Source organism: Aphanomyces invadans (genome assembly GCF_000520115.1).
Source record: "Aphanomyces invadans strain NJM9701 unplaced genomic scaffold supercont1.11, whole genome shotgun sequence".
In the NCBI taxonomy this organism is placed as follows: domain Eukaryota; phylum Oomycota; class Saprolegniomycetes; order Saprolegniales; family Verrucalvaceae; genus Aphanomyces; species Aphanomyces invadans.
In genome coordinates, this window is record NW_008580156.1 from 440172 (window position 1) to 456436 (window position 16265).

At 53.3% G+C, this 16265-nt stretch overlaps 3 protein-coding genes across 5 annotated transcripts; 1 reads left to right on the forward strand and 2 right to left on the reverse strand.

Annotated features, from left to right (window-relative positions):
- Positions 1 to 21: 21 nt before the first annotated feature.
- On the reverse strand, positions 22 to 7210 carry H310_06277 (hypothetical protein). The gene is made up of 17 exons (XM_008871278.1): positions 6743 to 7210; positions 6632 to 6688; positions 6324 to 6576; positions 5942 to 6253; positions 5561 to 5894; positions 5194 to 5498; positions 4810 to 5135; positions 4179 to 4753; positions 3672 to 4128; positions 3560 to 3613; positions 3026 to 3503; positions 2577 to 2967; positions 2002 to 2517; positions 1445 to 1950; positions 997 to 1387; positions 744 to 918; positions 22 to 682 (listed from the first exon to the last, which is right to left on the reverse strand). The coding sequence occupies exons 1-17, from the start codon at positions 6917 to 6919 to the stop codon at positions 260 to 262; spliced, it is 5730 nt and encodes a 1909-aa protein (XP_008869500.1). The 5' UTR covers positions 6920 to 7210; the 3' UTR covers positions 22 to 259.
- A 20-nt stretch (positions 7211 to 7230) lies between these two features.
- Positions 7231 to 9216, forward strand: H310_06278 (hypothetical protein). Of its 3 annotated transcripts, XM_008871280.1 has the most exons (12): positions 7231 to 7508; positions 7558 to 7612; positions 7674 to 7692; positions 7742 to 7801; positions 7858 to 7990; positions 8038 to 8145; positions 8194 to 8267; positions 8324 to 8459; positions 8503 to 8584; positions 8633 to 8837; positions 8893 to 8946; positions 8989 to 9216. In XM_008871280.1, the coding sequence occupies exons 1-12, from the start codon at positions 7338 to 7340 to the stop codon at positions 9083 to 9085; spliced, it is 1194 nt and encodes a 397-aa protein (XP_008869502.1). In that variant the 5' UTR covers positions 7231 to 7337; the 3' UTR covers positions 9086 to 9216. The 3 variants fall into 3 exon arrangements, with proteins under 3 accessions (XP_008869502.1, XP_008869501.1, XP_008869503.1); XM_008871279.1 differs by having other exon boundaries at positions 8503 to 8837; XM_008871281.1 differs by having other exon boundaries at positions 8633 to 8946.
- On the reverse strand, positions 9010 to 15938 carry H310_06279 (hypothetical protein). Its single transcript, XM_008871282.1, has 14 exons — positions 14619 to 15938; positions 14462 to 14560; positions 14093 to 14406; positions 13912 to 14037; positions 13761 to 13859; positions 13254 to 13713; positions 13095 to 13208; positions 12502 to 13037; positions 12251 to 12432; positions 12019 to 12191; positions 11786 to 11956; positions 10058 to 11737; positions 9561 to 10003; positions 9010 to 9498 (listed from the first exon to the last, which is right to left on the reverse strand). The coding sequence occupies exons 1-14, from the start codon at positions 15915 to 15917 to the stop codon at positions 9132 to 9134; spliced, it is 6063 nt and encodes a 2020-aa protein (XP_008869504.1). The 5' UTR covers positions 15918 to 15938; the 3' UTR covers positions 9010 to 9131.
- Between the last annotated feature and the right edge of the window lie 327 nt (positions 15939 to 16265).

Below are 16265 nucleotides of genomic sequence, written 5' to 3' on the forward strand. Positions count from 1 at the left end.
GCTGTAAAATGAACTGACAACCATGTGGCTTGTTGGCCCATCCCCCTGATATAAGTTATACTAATTAACGTGTCTACCACGTCTGTTTAAACTTTCAATCTGTCGCAGAAAACATGCGCTAAACGAACGCCCGAGACGTTTTAACAGCATGAATACGTCCCCACAACACATGGCAAAAGTCTTCCGAAATTCGTCCAGTTGTCGGTTGGTTGTGGAAACGTGACACGCGAGATATAAACGAAACGCGTTGGCTTGGTCCTTATTGAATCACGCACTTTTTCTTGGCATTCTTGGGTCGGTCGTTGCCCACCGACGTCGACGTTGGGTCGGATAAGAATGGCTGGCGGAGGGGGGGCTGGTTCGCCGCATTGTCTTCCGGTCGACTCGGATGAATGTTGGATGCGGATGACGTTCGGCGTCCCTTTGGTCGGCTCGAGTCCAACAATAGAGGCAGCTTCATGTTCGCAAACACCAATTCCTTCAGGCCTTCCCCACCATACGACACGGTAGGCAAAACTTCGCACAATCCCGACGTTTCAGGGTCGAACGAGCCCCCGGCCGCAAGGATCCACTTCTTCGCAGCGTTTGAAATCAATTCGCAAGCCGTGTCGGGAGAATCGACGGCATTGCCCTTGGCATTCTTGACCGGGGCGAATTCTTCGTCCCGTGTCACTTCAAACACCTGCGTGTTGTTTCCACATGAGAACCCATACATTGCACGAATAATATAAGATAGCTTGTACCTGCATCGCTGTGGCGTACTGGAAGACGTCAAAAATGAACGCTTCCAATTTGATGCCCGAGTTGGACGAAGGCGCGACGAGTTGGCCGGTCTCCAAGCTCACGTATGGAATCTTCTTGTGGGCAACGTGGTACACGTTCATGTTGTCGCCGCGGCAGCACTTTTGCAAAAACTCCCTGGGTAGCACGCAATTGCAACATGAGACGATCCAAGGATTCATACTAGTGGAAGATACATCCACGACACAAACGTACAAGGAATAAAAGTGGTTGCAAATGTTCGCGGCCCCGTAGAGCAGTTGGTTTGTGTCTGGGTGTCGCAACTCGCTTGTGGCCTTGTCCATTTCACTGTACTCTACGACGCAGTACTGCCCACCACGCTTTGCGACGACACCGACGCTTTCTTCCGGGCGCGACTTCCACACAACTTTGTTGCCGCAATCGGCTTGCTTGGCAATGCAGTAACCAAGGAAGACTGGGTCCGCAACTTTGCAGATCGCATTGTCCACCGAAAACACGTGCAAGTACTTGACGCCGAGTGTTTCCATTTGGGTCAATGCGCCAGAGTCGACGAGGGCTCGATAGATTCCCCCATTGCCGTCCGGGGCACGGCTGAGTTTACTGGGCGTTTCCAGCATCAGCTTGCCTTTGCGACACATGATTAAAGTGCGGTTTTGATTTGAGAATCTGAAACAGAACTTACCTTCGACGGTCAGGCAGGGAAGTGTGCCTTGCGAAAAGAAAATCACTTGTGCTGCCTTCAAGCCGAAGTACAAGTTCTTCTCGAAGAACGCAACGGTCGTTTCGTGGTTGAGCATGCTGGTCATGATGAACCATGGAATGATCCCACTGCTTTCGTTTTGTAGCTTGAGCAATCGCAACGCAAACAATTCAAACAGCGATTTTCCACTCGGCAAACCAATGTTGTACATGCCTTTGGGGCCAGAAAAGCCCAGGCGTGTGCCTTGACCTCCCGACAAGACCAAAGCGGCGACTTGGCCATTGCGAATTGCGTCCATACCAACGTGCGTCCACTTGTCTTTGTCCGCGGCGCTGGAGTCCGCCAAACTCGCGACCTCTTCCGATAGGGGAGCCAGCGCCCCAGTCGTGTCAACTCCATCCGAACCATGCATCGATCGCTCGAAGCTGGCTTTCAGGTGGTAGAAATCGATTGTCGCAAGATCCTGAAGAAGCAATTGAGCTTCGTATCTATCAAAGGAGCGCTAGACAACCACTAACGTTGGCGACTACATTCGGTACCTCGATACTTTGCCGCTGTCAATGAAGTGCAACACATGCTGCTGCTTAAATTCTTCCAAACGATGACGCAGCACAGTTGGTACACAGTGGGCGTTAGCAGGATGAGACTTCGAGTCTAAGCAAAGTACTCGGGCAAATGGCAAATCGGCTCTGTAAGCATCCAAGCCTTCCCCGGCATACGACACCAGCGGCGAGATCTCCAGGTACTCGTACGATGTGGAGGCCTTCAACCAACGAGTAGCTTGGTCGTGGAGCATTTGCCGGGCAGAATCTGGGGAATCGACAGGGTTGCCAGGTGCGTTCTTGACAGGGGAAAACTCATCTTCGCGGTTTGAGCTGAGTACAGCCATGCGCTGCGACAGCGGGAACACGTCAAAGATAAACGATTCCAGCTTCACGCCCGAGTTTGCAGTTGGCGTGACCGTGACGCCGTTTTCGTCGGCCATGGGAATTTTCTTGTGAGCAACGTGGTATTGAAGGCTCATTTGAGGCAGCACGACATCGGTCAAGAACGATCTATGAAAGCACCTCGGGTAAAAAAGCAATTTTTCACTCGTGTGCAACTAATGCCGTACACAGTGTAAAAGTGGTTGCAAATGTTGGCCGCTCCGTAAAGAAGTTGGTTCGTGTTGGGGTCTCGGAGTTCGCTCGTTGGTTTATCCATTTCACTGTACTCGACGACACAGTACTGACCGCCGCGCTTGGCGACGATGCCGACGCTTTCTTCTGGGCGAGTCTTCCACACCACTTTGTTGCCGCAGTCGGCATTCTTTTCAATGCAATATCCAATGAACATCGGGTCCGCGACCTTGCACATGGCATTGTCCACCGAAAAAACATGGAGGTACTCAGTCCCTTCTTCCTTCATGCGAGCAAGCGCCCCGCTCTTTTCCAATGCCGTGTAAACCCCACCATTGCCGTCTGACGCTGTCGCGAGCTTGCCCGCGCTCTCCAGCATCAATTTCCCTGCCCCAAACAACACAGAATCATCGTACAGTGGCTTGATTTGTGGCAGTGATTGTACCGTCTTTGGTAAAACATGGCAACGTCCCTTGGGGAAAGAACATGACTTGCGAAGCCTGCAGCCCAAAATATTCATGTTGCTTGAAAAAGACTTCGGTCGTGTCATGATTCATGACACTCGTCATGATGTAAAACGGAATTTTGCCCGTGACGCCAACCAACGCTTCAAGGCGAAGAATGCGTTCGCTGAACAGCTGGAACAAACTCTTCTCGGAGGGCAACCCGATGTTGTACATGCCTTTCGGGCCAGCAAAGCCCAATCGCGTGCCTTGGCCACCAGACAGAACCAACGCCGCAACTTTTCCTTGGCGGATAGCTTCCGTCCCGATATTTTGCCATGCTGCGAGTGTAGCTGCGGGGGTCGTGCTGATGGAATCGGTCGAGTCTAATGGCTCCAGCGACCCCGTCAACGGCGCGCCATCCGACTTCATGCTCGTTTGGAAGATCGAGCCCAAGTGGTCGAAGTCCAAATGTTCCAACTACAGGATGCAGGCATTGTCAGTGTCGTTGCAAGCAATGGAGAGTTTGGCCGTACATCTTCAATCAACTGGTCGATTTCGGAATTGGTGAGCTTGCCTGCTTGGTAAAACTATACTAGAAATGTGAGAATTCCCCGAGCTTACCCGCCACGTCAAGATTGCTGTTACCTTCAACACATGGTCTTGTTTGGCCTCTTCGAGTTTCGAGATGATGGTTTGAGGGATGACGGGGATGTTCACACGGAGCGAGACACTCGTCGACAGCGACTTCAAGGTCATTTCCACCGACGCGAAGGGCTTCTCGATTACCATCGACGACGGATAGCTTAACATGTCGCTGGCAATTCGATCGACCATGCCGCTCAAATCCGCCGCTGTGAAGGTCGGAACAGACCCAACGAAGTTTTGAATGGTCACAGTTTTGATAGGCCCCACGACTTGCGGGGTCAAGCTCACATCAATTGCCAGGCTCACGTCGCTGTTCGTTGCCGCTTTGGCCAGTTGTTGCGCCTCGGCAACGCTTGAGACCACGGGAATGTCAAGCAATGCGAACTTTTCGGGCTGGTTGGTCCAAATCCCAATCCACGACGCCCCGACAGATGCACACAGCTGCGGCAAGACGTATCTATTCAATCATCATATTTCAAAACGTGGCGTCGTGAGGACACAGCGTACCCAATATCGCCATAACCATGTGACACAATGAGCACGCGATCACCGGATTGAACGTGTTGTTTGAGATGCTGAGCTATCAATGTCGTGACGGGAACTTGCGCAGCCAACGACAGGGGCATGCGCAGCGGCAATTTGGCGACGCAGTCGTTCTCTTGCACTTTGACAAATTCGTTCCAACCTGTCTTGGCGACCAATGCGCACACACGATCGCCAACTTTAAATTTGGTCACATCATTGCCCACAGATGAGACTACACCAGATACGGCGTATCCAGGAACAGCGTCCGGCTCCTTCGTGCGAAGCTGAACGTCGAGGGGGGTCACAGCAGCAAACTTGGTCTCGATGATGATGTCGTGGGTTTTCTCCACAATTGGTGCGATTTCAACTTCTGATACGACGAGTTCGGTGCCATCTGCGACAATACTCTTCATCTTCGAGTTGGATACAAACGCAAAAGACGGAACGTGCATGCTCAATCGACGCGCAAAGTTCTCCGACACGTGACACGGCAACGAAAATTGGCGCCCTTTCAGGTATTCGAGACCTTCCCCTTCGTATGACACGAGCGGCGACACCTACGAGGATGCAGTGTCACAACCGTCGATTTGCCAGAAACTGGGTACAATCGAACCTCAAACAACCGTTCGTTAGCAATGTTGGGTTGCAATGCTTCCGTGATGACTTGGTTCCAGTGGATTTGATCGTCTTCGGTCGGGCATTTGAGCTTAAGCACCTTCCCGTTGCCGAGCAACACCGACACGCCTAAATGTTCCTCGAGCTCGCACTTCACGACAGACGACGTTTTGGCTTTCTTCGACTTGGTTTCCTCCGACTTGTACGTCGTAATACAGTTTGTGGCTGCATCAAACTCGACAAACCGCTTCGACCATCGCTTCAAGCGCTTGCCTTGCTTTTCAAGCTCACCTTTGGTCACCAAATGCAATTTGAGGTCACCGCCTGCAATGTTATGTCAAGCTCTATCATTAATCAAATGCGTCGACGCAAGGATCAGTACCGATCGCTTCAACCCAACGCTTGGCTTGGGAGCTCAACAAGTAGCGGGCCGAGTCTGGCGAATCCACCGTATACCCCTTGTCCGTGTTTCCGTTGGCATTCTTGACGGGGGCAAATTCGTCTTCTCGAGCAACTTCCAGCACCGCCATTTGCGTGGCAGCGGCGAAAATGTCGAAAATAAAAGCTTCCAACTTCATACCGGGAAAGGTCTTGCTTGTGGTGTCATGCAGCGAGACAGACGGAATGTTTTTCATCGCGATGTGGTACGGCAAGTCCAGCGTCGCCAGCGTACGCGTGAGGAAAGGCCTACAACACCAAGTGTTCATGAAGTGGATCGTCTGGAGAAGACGAGGGAGGATGTCGCGTACACTGAAAAGTAGTGGTTGCAAATGTTACCGGCGCCGTAAACCAATTTTCCCGTCGTTTGGTCGACCAGTTGCGCGTTCTGTGCGTCGAGTTCGCTGTATTCAACGACACAAAACTTGTTGTCCTTTTTCGCGACGACACCCACTTTTTCTTCCGGATTAGTCTTCCACACGACTTTGTTCCCAATCTCCGCTTGCTTGTCAATGCAGTAGCCGAGGAACACTGGGTCCGCGACCTTGTTGAGCGCATTGTCGACAGAAAACACGTGAAGGTGCTGTACGTTAGCCTGGGTCATCTTTTGAAGGACGTTGTGCTTTAGCATGGCCGTAAACACGCCTGTAGGTTGGTGATGATCGAATCCAACAAGATGAAGAAGCAAGTACCTCCGTTTCCATCCGACGCGCGCGCAATCTTGTGGGGAGTTTCCAGCATGATGTGCCCCGTTTTCGTCAAACACGGGAGAGTACCCTGCGGAAAGAACGTGACTTGCGACGCCTTGAGTCCGAAGAACTCGTTCTCTTCAAAGAATGTTGTCGTCGTGTCGTGGTTCATCCGGCTCGTCATGATGTAGAGCTGCACAACAGGGTCATGCGCGATGCGTCCGTGCTTCTTCGCGTTTTTCTGGATGCGTAGCACTCGTTCGGCAAAGAGTTGGAACAAGCTCTTCTTCGACAGCAGACCAATGTCGTACATGCCTGGGACAAATGAATACGAACACGATGAGAAGCCCCGCCATGGTGATATCAACTGAGGAATGCTAGATACCTTTCGGGCCGTCAAACCCCAACCGAGTACCCTGGCCACCGGCCAAGATCATGGCGGCGACTTCTCCACGATTGATCGCATTGTATCCTAGTGCTCGCCATGTCGCGATGGTTTCCGGAGACGATGTCAGCACGGAGTCAAATTCGTCCAACGGCTCAATGGAGCAATTGGTCAAGCTTGCCATCGCGCCTTTGTCAAACAACAGCGACTCCGTGTAAATCTTCTTGATATAATCAAGGTCTACATCCGCCACCTAGAATTGAACAAAATCAGTTGGACGGTCCTTTCCGTGGGATGGAAGCAGGTACATCATCGAGCAAAGTCTGTACGTCAGCATCCGTCACCATTCCTTCCGTGTCGACAAACTATGTCACGTGGATTGATTAGAGAGGCATTTCCACCGTCATGATAAAGCGTACTTGGAACACATCGAGCTGTTGGGCATCACGGAATTTCGCTCGTGTCGCCTCGGGCACGAGGGGGTTTTCCCACTTCTTGGGTCCCAATTGTTCCTGGAGAAGTTGCAGAGATGAGGGTTGCCGCAACGTCGAGTGTGAATGAGACGGCGATGACGGCATTTCTGGGGGTTGGTCCATGGAGGCGACGGAGAAAGGTCGTGGCGGCGGCGAGTCGGATTCTGGGGCAGGGAAACCAAGTTGTGGGTAACACCTCGCATATTTTTAGAATTTCATGAGGAATCCGGATAAAGAGATTAGTTGGCGATGTCGTTCCATACTTCACTCAAGTGCATTGGGATATCGCATATTGATTATCCGGACGTCGTTGCAAGGCGTCGTTGGACGTTGCCGTGTTCTGCGTCGGCGCCGCTGCGGGTGCTTGATGGGGGCGCCCGTCATCCAGCAGCAGGACTGGCGATCGCATTCTAGCCATAGAGTTAATCTACACGCAAGGGACGCGTCCCGATCCACGAGTTCGCGCAGCGGCCCGGTTGGAGAGTCGGTGCAGTGCTTGGGGGGATGGCATTGGGCAGACCTGCGCAAGTCACCTCAGTCAATGGAGGACGATTCCTCACTCACGCAAACGACAGACGTATTGATGATATTGCGAAACCGTCTGTGTCACGTGGTTGAACGGTTTCAACATTGGCGTTCGCGCTGGAGCTCCGTCGGCGCGTTGCCACAGCCTTCCTTGGTCACGATGCCAATGAATAGCCGCCAGTACGAGGTAGACCGCACTCCAACTTCATGGCGTGCAGAATGAACTGCTGGACCAGGAGCGTATTAACAAGCTTGAGGCGGCATTGGAAATGGCCCGACTTCGATACCAGTGTACGTCGTGATGCTCATTGCACATGTATCCTAACAAGAAAGCTCACGACGCATGGACCAGCGCAATCTAGCCGCATGAAGTAACTGAAACGAAGCTGCGTGTCAACTTTTATTCCGACAGACGTGTAGGACGTTCGAGGACGAGAACAAGAAGCTCAAAGAAGATATTACGACGGAGCGCGCCGAGCTGTACGGGCTCTTGTGCTAGACTCGTGCACGTACCTCATGCACCTGTGGCGGAGCAGGGAAGCTCTCTTGAGCAATCGCCAAGTGAACATTCTCCTTGAGAGCTTAAAGGAAGAGCGAACGCAGCGACTGGTTGAAATGGAAGCAGCGCACATTCGAGAACGCGAAATGAAAGCCTTGTCCAACGAAGCGGTATCATGCATGAGGCAGGCGCATCAGGACCTAATAAGCACGCGCAGGCAGTGGCGACAAAAGGCGCGCTGCTCGCCCACGAAGAAGCAGCAGGAAAGCGGGCGGAAGTCAATGGCCTCCGCGCCTCCCTCCGCGTGAGCACAAAGCTGCTAACCGTAATTGTGACTTTGGATGTCCGTCCAGCAATTTAACACAACGAGTAGATCGCCGAAAAAGACTTCCAAGCCACGCACAAGGAACTGGAAGCGACCCAACTCCAGCTGCTTGAGACGAGACGGTGGGGTGGCTGGACGGGTGGGCTTACACAGGGGGCTCAACTTGCTGCTCGCACAGGAAACTCATGCTAAAGACGGACGAAGTAAACGTGTGGACCGACCGCTACAACCAAGCGATGATCGATTTGCACATGGCCCAAATGAAACTCACACAAGTGTCGGTTGGCGCCAGCGCCAAGGAGTCGGCGTTGATGGTACTGTTCTTCCCTAATAGTAGAGCTCATTCCCGTGATATAGAGAGGATACGGTGTTGTGATTGCCGAGGCGGCGGGGGAACCCGTGAGCATCCAACGGCAGCCATTCCTTAGTGCGAAACGAGGTAGGCTTTTCGTTCGTGTTGACTGGATGCTGCCAGCACTCCACGAAGGCACGGCGAAGTTCAATGGCGTTCAAGCTGATCGAGCAATGGCGCGGTATAATCTGAACGTCGCCCGAAGTGAGTCCGAGCCTGCCTTGGGCTCGCAGCATGCTCGACGGAGGCGAGTGGACCGGGTCGCGCTGGCGCCGTGTACTGATCCAGAGATGTCGCAAGAAACCCCACAGTCCGCTCCCGCCAAAGCCGAACCCCCCAAGTATATCACGAATTTCTCATCCTCGACGACATGATTCACATTGTTGCATCCACAGTCATCCTGGAGAGAAAAAGAGCATTCTCATCACAACCCACTTCACAAGCACACGGTGAACCGTCCCAATTGCCACGTGTGGTGACAGCTCGTGTAGGGATGCGCATGGGTCCAAGTACCTCGGGTACGGTCTCGGGATGCTAAAGAAGGACAACGTTGTGGCCGATCATCGGCAAGAGCGCGCTGTTCTGTGACAACAGTCGCGTGGTTGATTATAGTCTTCTGCTGGAGCAATGGAGTTTATTCTGGCGAGACCAACCGTTGGACATGAAGATGTCGACTTGCACTGGCGACGAATCGCTTGACGCTGACCAACAAATCTCCCTTGGCTCGATATGCATTGACGCCACTCCCTCCCGGTCTCGACGGCAACGTTGATCCAAAGGCAAATTGATGGTGGTCGATCAGTAGCTGTCGAACGCTGAGAAATGCATCGTGGTGACGAGGGATTTGTAGAATCGATGTGTTCGGCTCGAGTTGGGACCACAACTTGAGACTTCGCAGCATGACAAGTTGCGTGACGGCAGCCATCATTGCGTCACCCACAGCTTCGTTCGCTGATGTACAGACGGTCATCCACTCGAGGAGTTCCACGTGGAGAATGCAGCTACAACGCAGCCACCGAGTGAGTGTATCCGCTGAAAGGTCTCGAAATTCCAAGGCTCGTACGTCGCAGGAGTGAGGTCGACATCAAATGCAGGCAGAAGCACTTCCAGGCATGCTTGGAGCGCGAGGAGGTAGTCGAACGGGTTCACGTGGTCGCCGTACTGGTGGGCATGACAGGCGCTTGCACGAAGAAGCTGTAGCACCGGACAGAGATCGTCCATGAATTGCACCGACCGCACATGCTGAGGCATCCCATGGTGGAGCACAAATCGCCGGAGCCTAGACTTGTCAATGCCGGCGTCGAGTTGGTGCGCCTGGCAATTGTAGAGCGCACACGCAACGTAGTCGCTTTCGCGCTTTACGGGTGACAACGCAACGTGGGAGTCGACAATCGGGTAGTAGCTTGCCACGCCGAGCGGGCCGTCGGGATCGACGATGTTCACTATAAATGTCCGCAGCGGTGACGAGTTGAATCCACCTGTGTACAGCTGATAGGCCTGAGCAGTCTATACAGAAACGTCCAACTCGACGCATATTCTTTTGACCGGGAGCCGTCGTACCGACGCAATCCAATCGAAGAGGGACGGCATTGCTTGCATGGAAAAGAACGTGCGGAGGGTTTCGACGGCAGAGACCCATGCCTTGTCCAGCTTGCTGCCAAACCACTGCGCCTTCGCCATCGGCTTTGTTCGAAAGAGCTGCGTCGAGGCAAATAAGAGTTCGGCGGCGTGGTCGTGCTGGGCAAACGCGACGCTGGGAAAGAATTCTTGCAAAAACGTGGCAAATACAAGTTGGGTGCCGCGGGTCAAGGGCCCCCACAGCCGAAACATCGATGACAAGTATGCATACACGGCGCGGCAGTACTGAATGGTTCCTAACGTCGTATTCGATTTACGGCCAGTCGCCATGGTTTGCAACAGTTCCTTGTCGTGCCGTCGAAATTTGACCGAGTCGTCAAAGAGCGCGTGAATGTACTTCCAGTCGGGCGGTGCCGTGCTGCACAGCGATTTCAGTGACACACTGCACGCCTCCACCCACTGCGCAAACAAGCCATGGTGCATATCCAGAACCACGGATCGCAGGGCGTTCGCTTGGTCCCCGGCAACGTTGAATCGCTCGACGACATTGGCGCAAAACGTTTGAAACGCCGACGCGCGGTCGACGTACGTAAGGCTTTTGGACGTGCCGGAAGGCGGCATGCAGCCGCGAAGCAACTGCAGCAGCGACGCTGCTGACTGCAAACTTGCCAAGTGCGCCGTCAATGCGTCCCAGAAAAGTGGACAAGGGTCTATGAGGGTCAAGAGCCACACGCGGAGGAGCGCGACGTCGCCCTTAGTGTGGCTGGACAAAAACTGCGCGATGTAGTTCGTCGGGCAATTCGAGATGGCGGTGGAAAGCACTCGAGGAAACACGAAAACCGCCGGCCCTTTCGATGATGCTTGAAGGATGTCCCATTGGAAGGTCTTCACATGCGCCAGAAGAACGCCGATAGCAGTCAGTGCGGCCGTCGACGCGTACTGATGGAGCACAAACTTTTGCAAACTCACACGCAGGATTTTGAAAATAGCTTCTGCACTCGCGCCCAGCACGTGGCGGTATTTGAGCTGGACGACGACTTCCCGCGCTTCAGGCATTACATCCAACGATGCCAGGAGCGCCATTTCCTCGGGATCGTCGAATTCGTCGAATTCGCTCGACGGAGGGAGCGGTGGCGGTATGGGGGAATGTGGACACAGGCACACAAGAATCGACGTCGCCATCGATAGTACCGACGGCGGCAAGATCTTTTTGAAGCACAGCTGCAAGACGCTATCGAATCCTGTGTTCAAGATCCCTTGCACGCACTCGGCCAAGTGATCAAGGGATGATGTGTCCACGGGAGTACAAACCAACTCTTTTGCCACTTGTAAAAGGCAGTGCAATGCAAATTCGATTGCGTCTACACACAACAAGCACAAATTTGTGTCATCCACCACTCGACCTGGATCGATCTGCGATTGCTTTGTCATTTGAACAAGCAACTCATTGCACGAAGCAAGCAATGGCGGCATCAAGTGGAAATGCGCCTTCATTGCTGTCATGAGGATCCACAGAGCGTGCACGGCAGTCGTGGGACTGTCTGGCGCCACCCGGAGAATCTCGTTTGTGTAGAAGGACAAGTCACGTTTGAAAGTCTTCAAGTCATCCGTCATGGCCGTGGCCAGCACCATGCTGACAAGAGCAATCAAGTGAATGTGCGTCTATGGGAATTCACGTCAGAGACTCGTCAAGTGCCCAGAGTTTTCTACGTTGGAAGACGACAGGACTGGTGCGGTTGTGTGGCTCACGGCTTGCTTGGGTTTGTTCCAATTCCACTTGCCCCCGACGGTCTCGTACTTCTTCTGCTGTTTGAGCGCGTTCAAAATAGGATGGCGAAAGCGATTGCGTAGCACTGATTTGTCGAGCTGCAGCATTTGCATCTGGCAAAAAACCCACGATGATTCCCCTTGTTCATCGCTGCTGCACGACCATCCACACGTACCACAATAACACGACCCATCAAATCGCTGCAGTCACTGTCTTCGATTTCGTACGTCAGAATCGCGTCGCGCTCGCTCGGTTTGAGTGCCAATTCCATCAGAAATGGTGGCAACCGCGGCGAAGTTGCTGGTGGTGGTATTTGCATCAACTTCAGCACAATCATCACGACAGGAACTAATCCAAGGTGGGTTGCCAGTCGACGCTTGTGTCACAGGGTCCCGGGTTGCTCCTACCGTGACTTGGGGCCCATGCAGCTGATAGCACGAGCATGCGCTGGAGAATTCGTTTTCGGTACGCTTCAACTAGGGCATCCGACGACGCGTTGTTGGTTTGGGGCGGTTGGTACGTGTGAGAAAATGGAAGGGCCTCCGAGTTGGAGAGGAGACTGCCGACCAGCATCCAATTCGACGGCAACCTGCGAAAGTCATGTAATGGAGAGTCAAGCGAGTGAACTATCCTCAAGAAGCGACGGTGGGGTTCGTACGTTTTGTCGGGCAAAGGAGCCAGCCACACGACGACGTCCCAGATCGTTTCACGGAGGATCATGTCGAGTTCAGCATTCGTTGCGTGGGGGTAAAACGTCTTGGCAAGTGCTTTCACTCGTGGTTTATGCGTCAGTCCATCCAAGCACTTCCAGAGATCGGGATGACAGGTCAGGATAGCCTGCCACACCGACATGACAGGCGATGTCAGCGCCACGCCGAACGACGTAAAGTGCATGTGGTACTCGAGCAGAAACAGCAACGTCGAGTCAAGCATTGAAGGCGGGTCCATCGCGAGCGCTTGGCAGTGCAGCGCGCAAATTGTTCGGAGGAAGACCGTCATGGACGACTCGGTCATTTCGAAATAGAAATAGTACGACGGTGTCTCATCCAACAGCGATTGGATTCGGGGAACTCGGTCCAGTAGCCATCGAATCTCGTCCAAGTTGATCGGGTTGCCACTGTGCAGTCGACGCAGTTCCGAGAGAAGCACTGCGCATGTCGTACCCATGCTTTCCAGCGAAGACACCTCGATGGTCTATACCGTGGCATTGCCACAAACATGAGGTGGTGCTATTGGACAAAGCAGTGATACCTCGAGCGCGCCCGCTTCCTGTTCCATGAACTTTGCTTCGGTGTGCTGTAAATCAATGAGCAAGTGGCGCAGCGTTCGAATCAGCTTGGTCACGAATCCTGACGTTCGTATACACTACAAGCGTTTTCCTTTATCCGTCATTGCATGGAGAAGGCGTACCGCCGGAGTTGAAAAATACCACGAAGGAATGTTTTGAATGGACTCAGGAGTCGCGACGGTGAGTTGGGTAGACAGAACTTCTACGTCCTCTGGCCGTGGCTGCCATCCCACAGGAATATTGTCGGACGTATGTTCGAGAATGTTCGGCGCGTCGTCGAGAGTCGAAGATTTGCTGTTTGTGGGGCCAGAGTTTGTTTGAGATGTTTTCAAAGCGTCGAGTTCAACTTGGGAGCGTTGTGGCGCGGTCCTGTTTTTGCTACCAATGTGCACAGGGGCACGGTATACGCGCAACTTCCACTTGGACGATTGTCTATTCGCATTACGGGCCGTTCGCGGGACGGCTGCAGGAGCAAGCCCGTGCGGAGTTCGTCGCTTGTGTTTGACAAGGCTTTTCCAGTTCCATTCGGGCGATGTCAAGATCGCAGGTGGAACATTGCGGATGGTCTGGGGCTGGTATTCTCTGTATCGGCTATCCATGAGTGCCATGATGATTCAACGAGATGGTACCGCTGCGATGGTGCCGTCGACTCTGGCGGAATCAACAGTTTAGTTTGTCGCTGGCGTCGCTTTTGGGGTAGTTGTGTGGGGTGTAAAGTTGATGGCATGCTATATCAATCGGATGAATAGCAACGCAGCAATAGGATGGGTGGCGCCGTACTCGTCATCGCGGAATACAGCGCTTCGATATGCAGAGGAATCCGATTCCACGCTAGGGGTCGTTTCGTCAACGGACACCTGCCGACGTGGCAGCTGTAGCTGCTTGGATCGATGCGATGGTTGCACTCTGCACGGATTCGGCGCATGAGTGAGGTATCGCCCACACATAGCAGATTCCATACTGTTCGAAATCGCAGTTGTCCGACTCGGACTCTTCCGTCGAGTCGCTTGTGTCGCCATGCCTTGCGGGCATAGGGCGGAGTGACCTGACATCCGCCGGCCGCCGTGACGTTTGTGCCCTTTTGTGTCGGTTCCGATCGGGCGACCGATAGAGCATGTTGTAATCGTCATCGTCCGACTCGGACGAAAGAGTGACGGCAGCAGTCGACGGTACTGAGAGCGGCACGACATACAAATCCTGCCGGCTCTTGAGCCACATCGCATATTCGTTTACTTGGCTCTTGCGCTGGTCGTGCTTGAGGTTTTCCACAGCGCTCTACCAAAAGCCCCGCCCGACACGATCATTTGCACAGCAGCAATTTTGCACGTACGATCGATTTGCCTTTTGCTTCAAGACGTCGCAGGATTGCGTCAACAATGTCCTCTTCTCGCACGACGTGCTGTCTATGAAAAGCATGCATTTCTTCGAGCTACACAAGCGTTCGAAACACGTCAACATTGGCGTCGACCGCGAGACATGCGACGAACGTGCGCAGGGTTGAGGGGCGCGTCCCGCAAAGATTGAAACGTTTGCAACGCTGATACAAACGCCATCGAGTGCGTTTGGTACTGCCGCCACAGTAATTTCGTCGTTCTTGCGAGAGTGAACCCCGTGTCGTGCTGCACGTCTTCCGGTAGATCCATCGCGTTGTCTTCCGGTTGAATAAAGTCGTTGTCGCCATCGTACCCACCGACAAACCGCCGTCGCTTCTTCCGCGGGGCTTGGGCCGTCTCCATTTCGTCATCATCCGAGCTTGACGATACCTTTGATCGCGGCGCTTGAATAGCTTGAGCACGTAGGCGCCCGGTTGTCGCGCCTGTCGGAAGGGGTGGCCGCACTGTGTGCGACTCGAGCACTGACACAACTTCGCCTCGTTCTTGCCGAAATTGCCTCGGTACTTCTGATATGTGAGCTGATTTGTCACTGGTGGAACCCTCGCTGTCGTGAGAGCGAGCCTTGGGCGGCTTGAGGAGCTTGCTCAAATTCTGGAAGCGATGATAGAGTGGCGTATTATCGCCGTAGTCGTCGTCGTTGCTGCTGCTGCTACTAAAATTCTCTCGGCCTTTCAAATCCACATACTTGGTCGTAGTGTTCGTCTTCTTGGCTACCTTGTGAACTTTTGTGGGTTCGACGAACTGACCTCTTGTTACAACAGGAGCCGTGGCCGAGGCCGTCGCTATGTCAGGTGCAATTACCCGGCGCGTTGGTAGGTACTCGTTGGCAAACTCATCATGGAAAAACTTGCGAGATCGACGCTGGCGTGACTTCTTCTCATAAATGCTAGACGGCCGCACGTAGTCGATGCACACAGCGCGCTCGGACCCACCGAGAAAATACCGAACATCCACAACAGCATCGCCATTCTCTTCATACACTCGAGTCACTCGAGCTGCACCCCCGATCTTGTTAATACCAGGCCACGTGCGAGTCTCGACTTCAACCAGATCCCCGACATTAAATGTGCTTGGCAGCGTATCGGTGGACGCAGCACGAGCAGCATCCGGTATGACGCTGGTATCGTTGGAGTAGCTTCCGCCGCCAGAGTGGTCCTTGGGTGGTGGCGCTAGCGATGGATCTGTCTGCTCAGCGGTCCGACGATCCGTGCTGACCGGGTCATTCAATACTTGCGCAGACACTGACTCAACGCCAGTAAGCACCTTGGACGGCAATCTTGTTACAGAGTCTGCATGTGCTGCGCGCAGAGCGACTTCGTCCACTTCATTCCAAAATACCTCGTCCTCGGATTGCGAGTTGGGGACAAACTCGTCAGGGTCCATGGGATCCATCTCGATGTCGTTCAACTCCGACCAACTCCAAGCATTAAAATATATTAATAGTTTCGCTCCGGACAAGTGCACATAATAAGTCATTGTTGTCCAATAGTTATAACATCATCATCAAACGCTAGAGATCGAAGGTTCGATCCCCCCGGCGGAAGCTCTTTTTACAATGTACCACGGGCACAAGTTTGTCCTGCGACGACTTGAATTTAAGCCTTCCAGCGTACTGGATATGGATCAACCCCATTGCATTTGCTTAGCCATGACAAGGTCCCGTGGTAATGTGATTGACCACGACATTTTGATAACATGTTTCACATGTCATGTGGGTCGTGGTCGAACTACAACCATGTT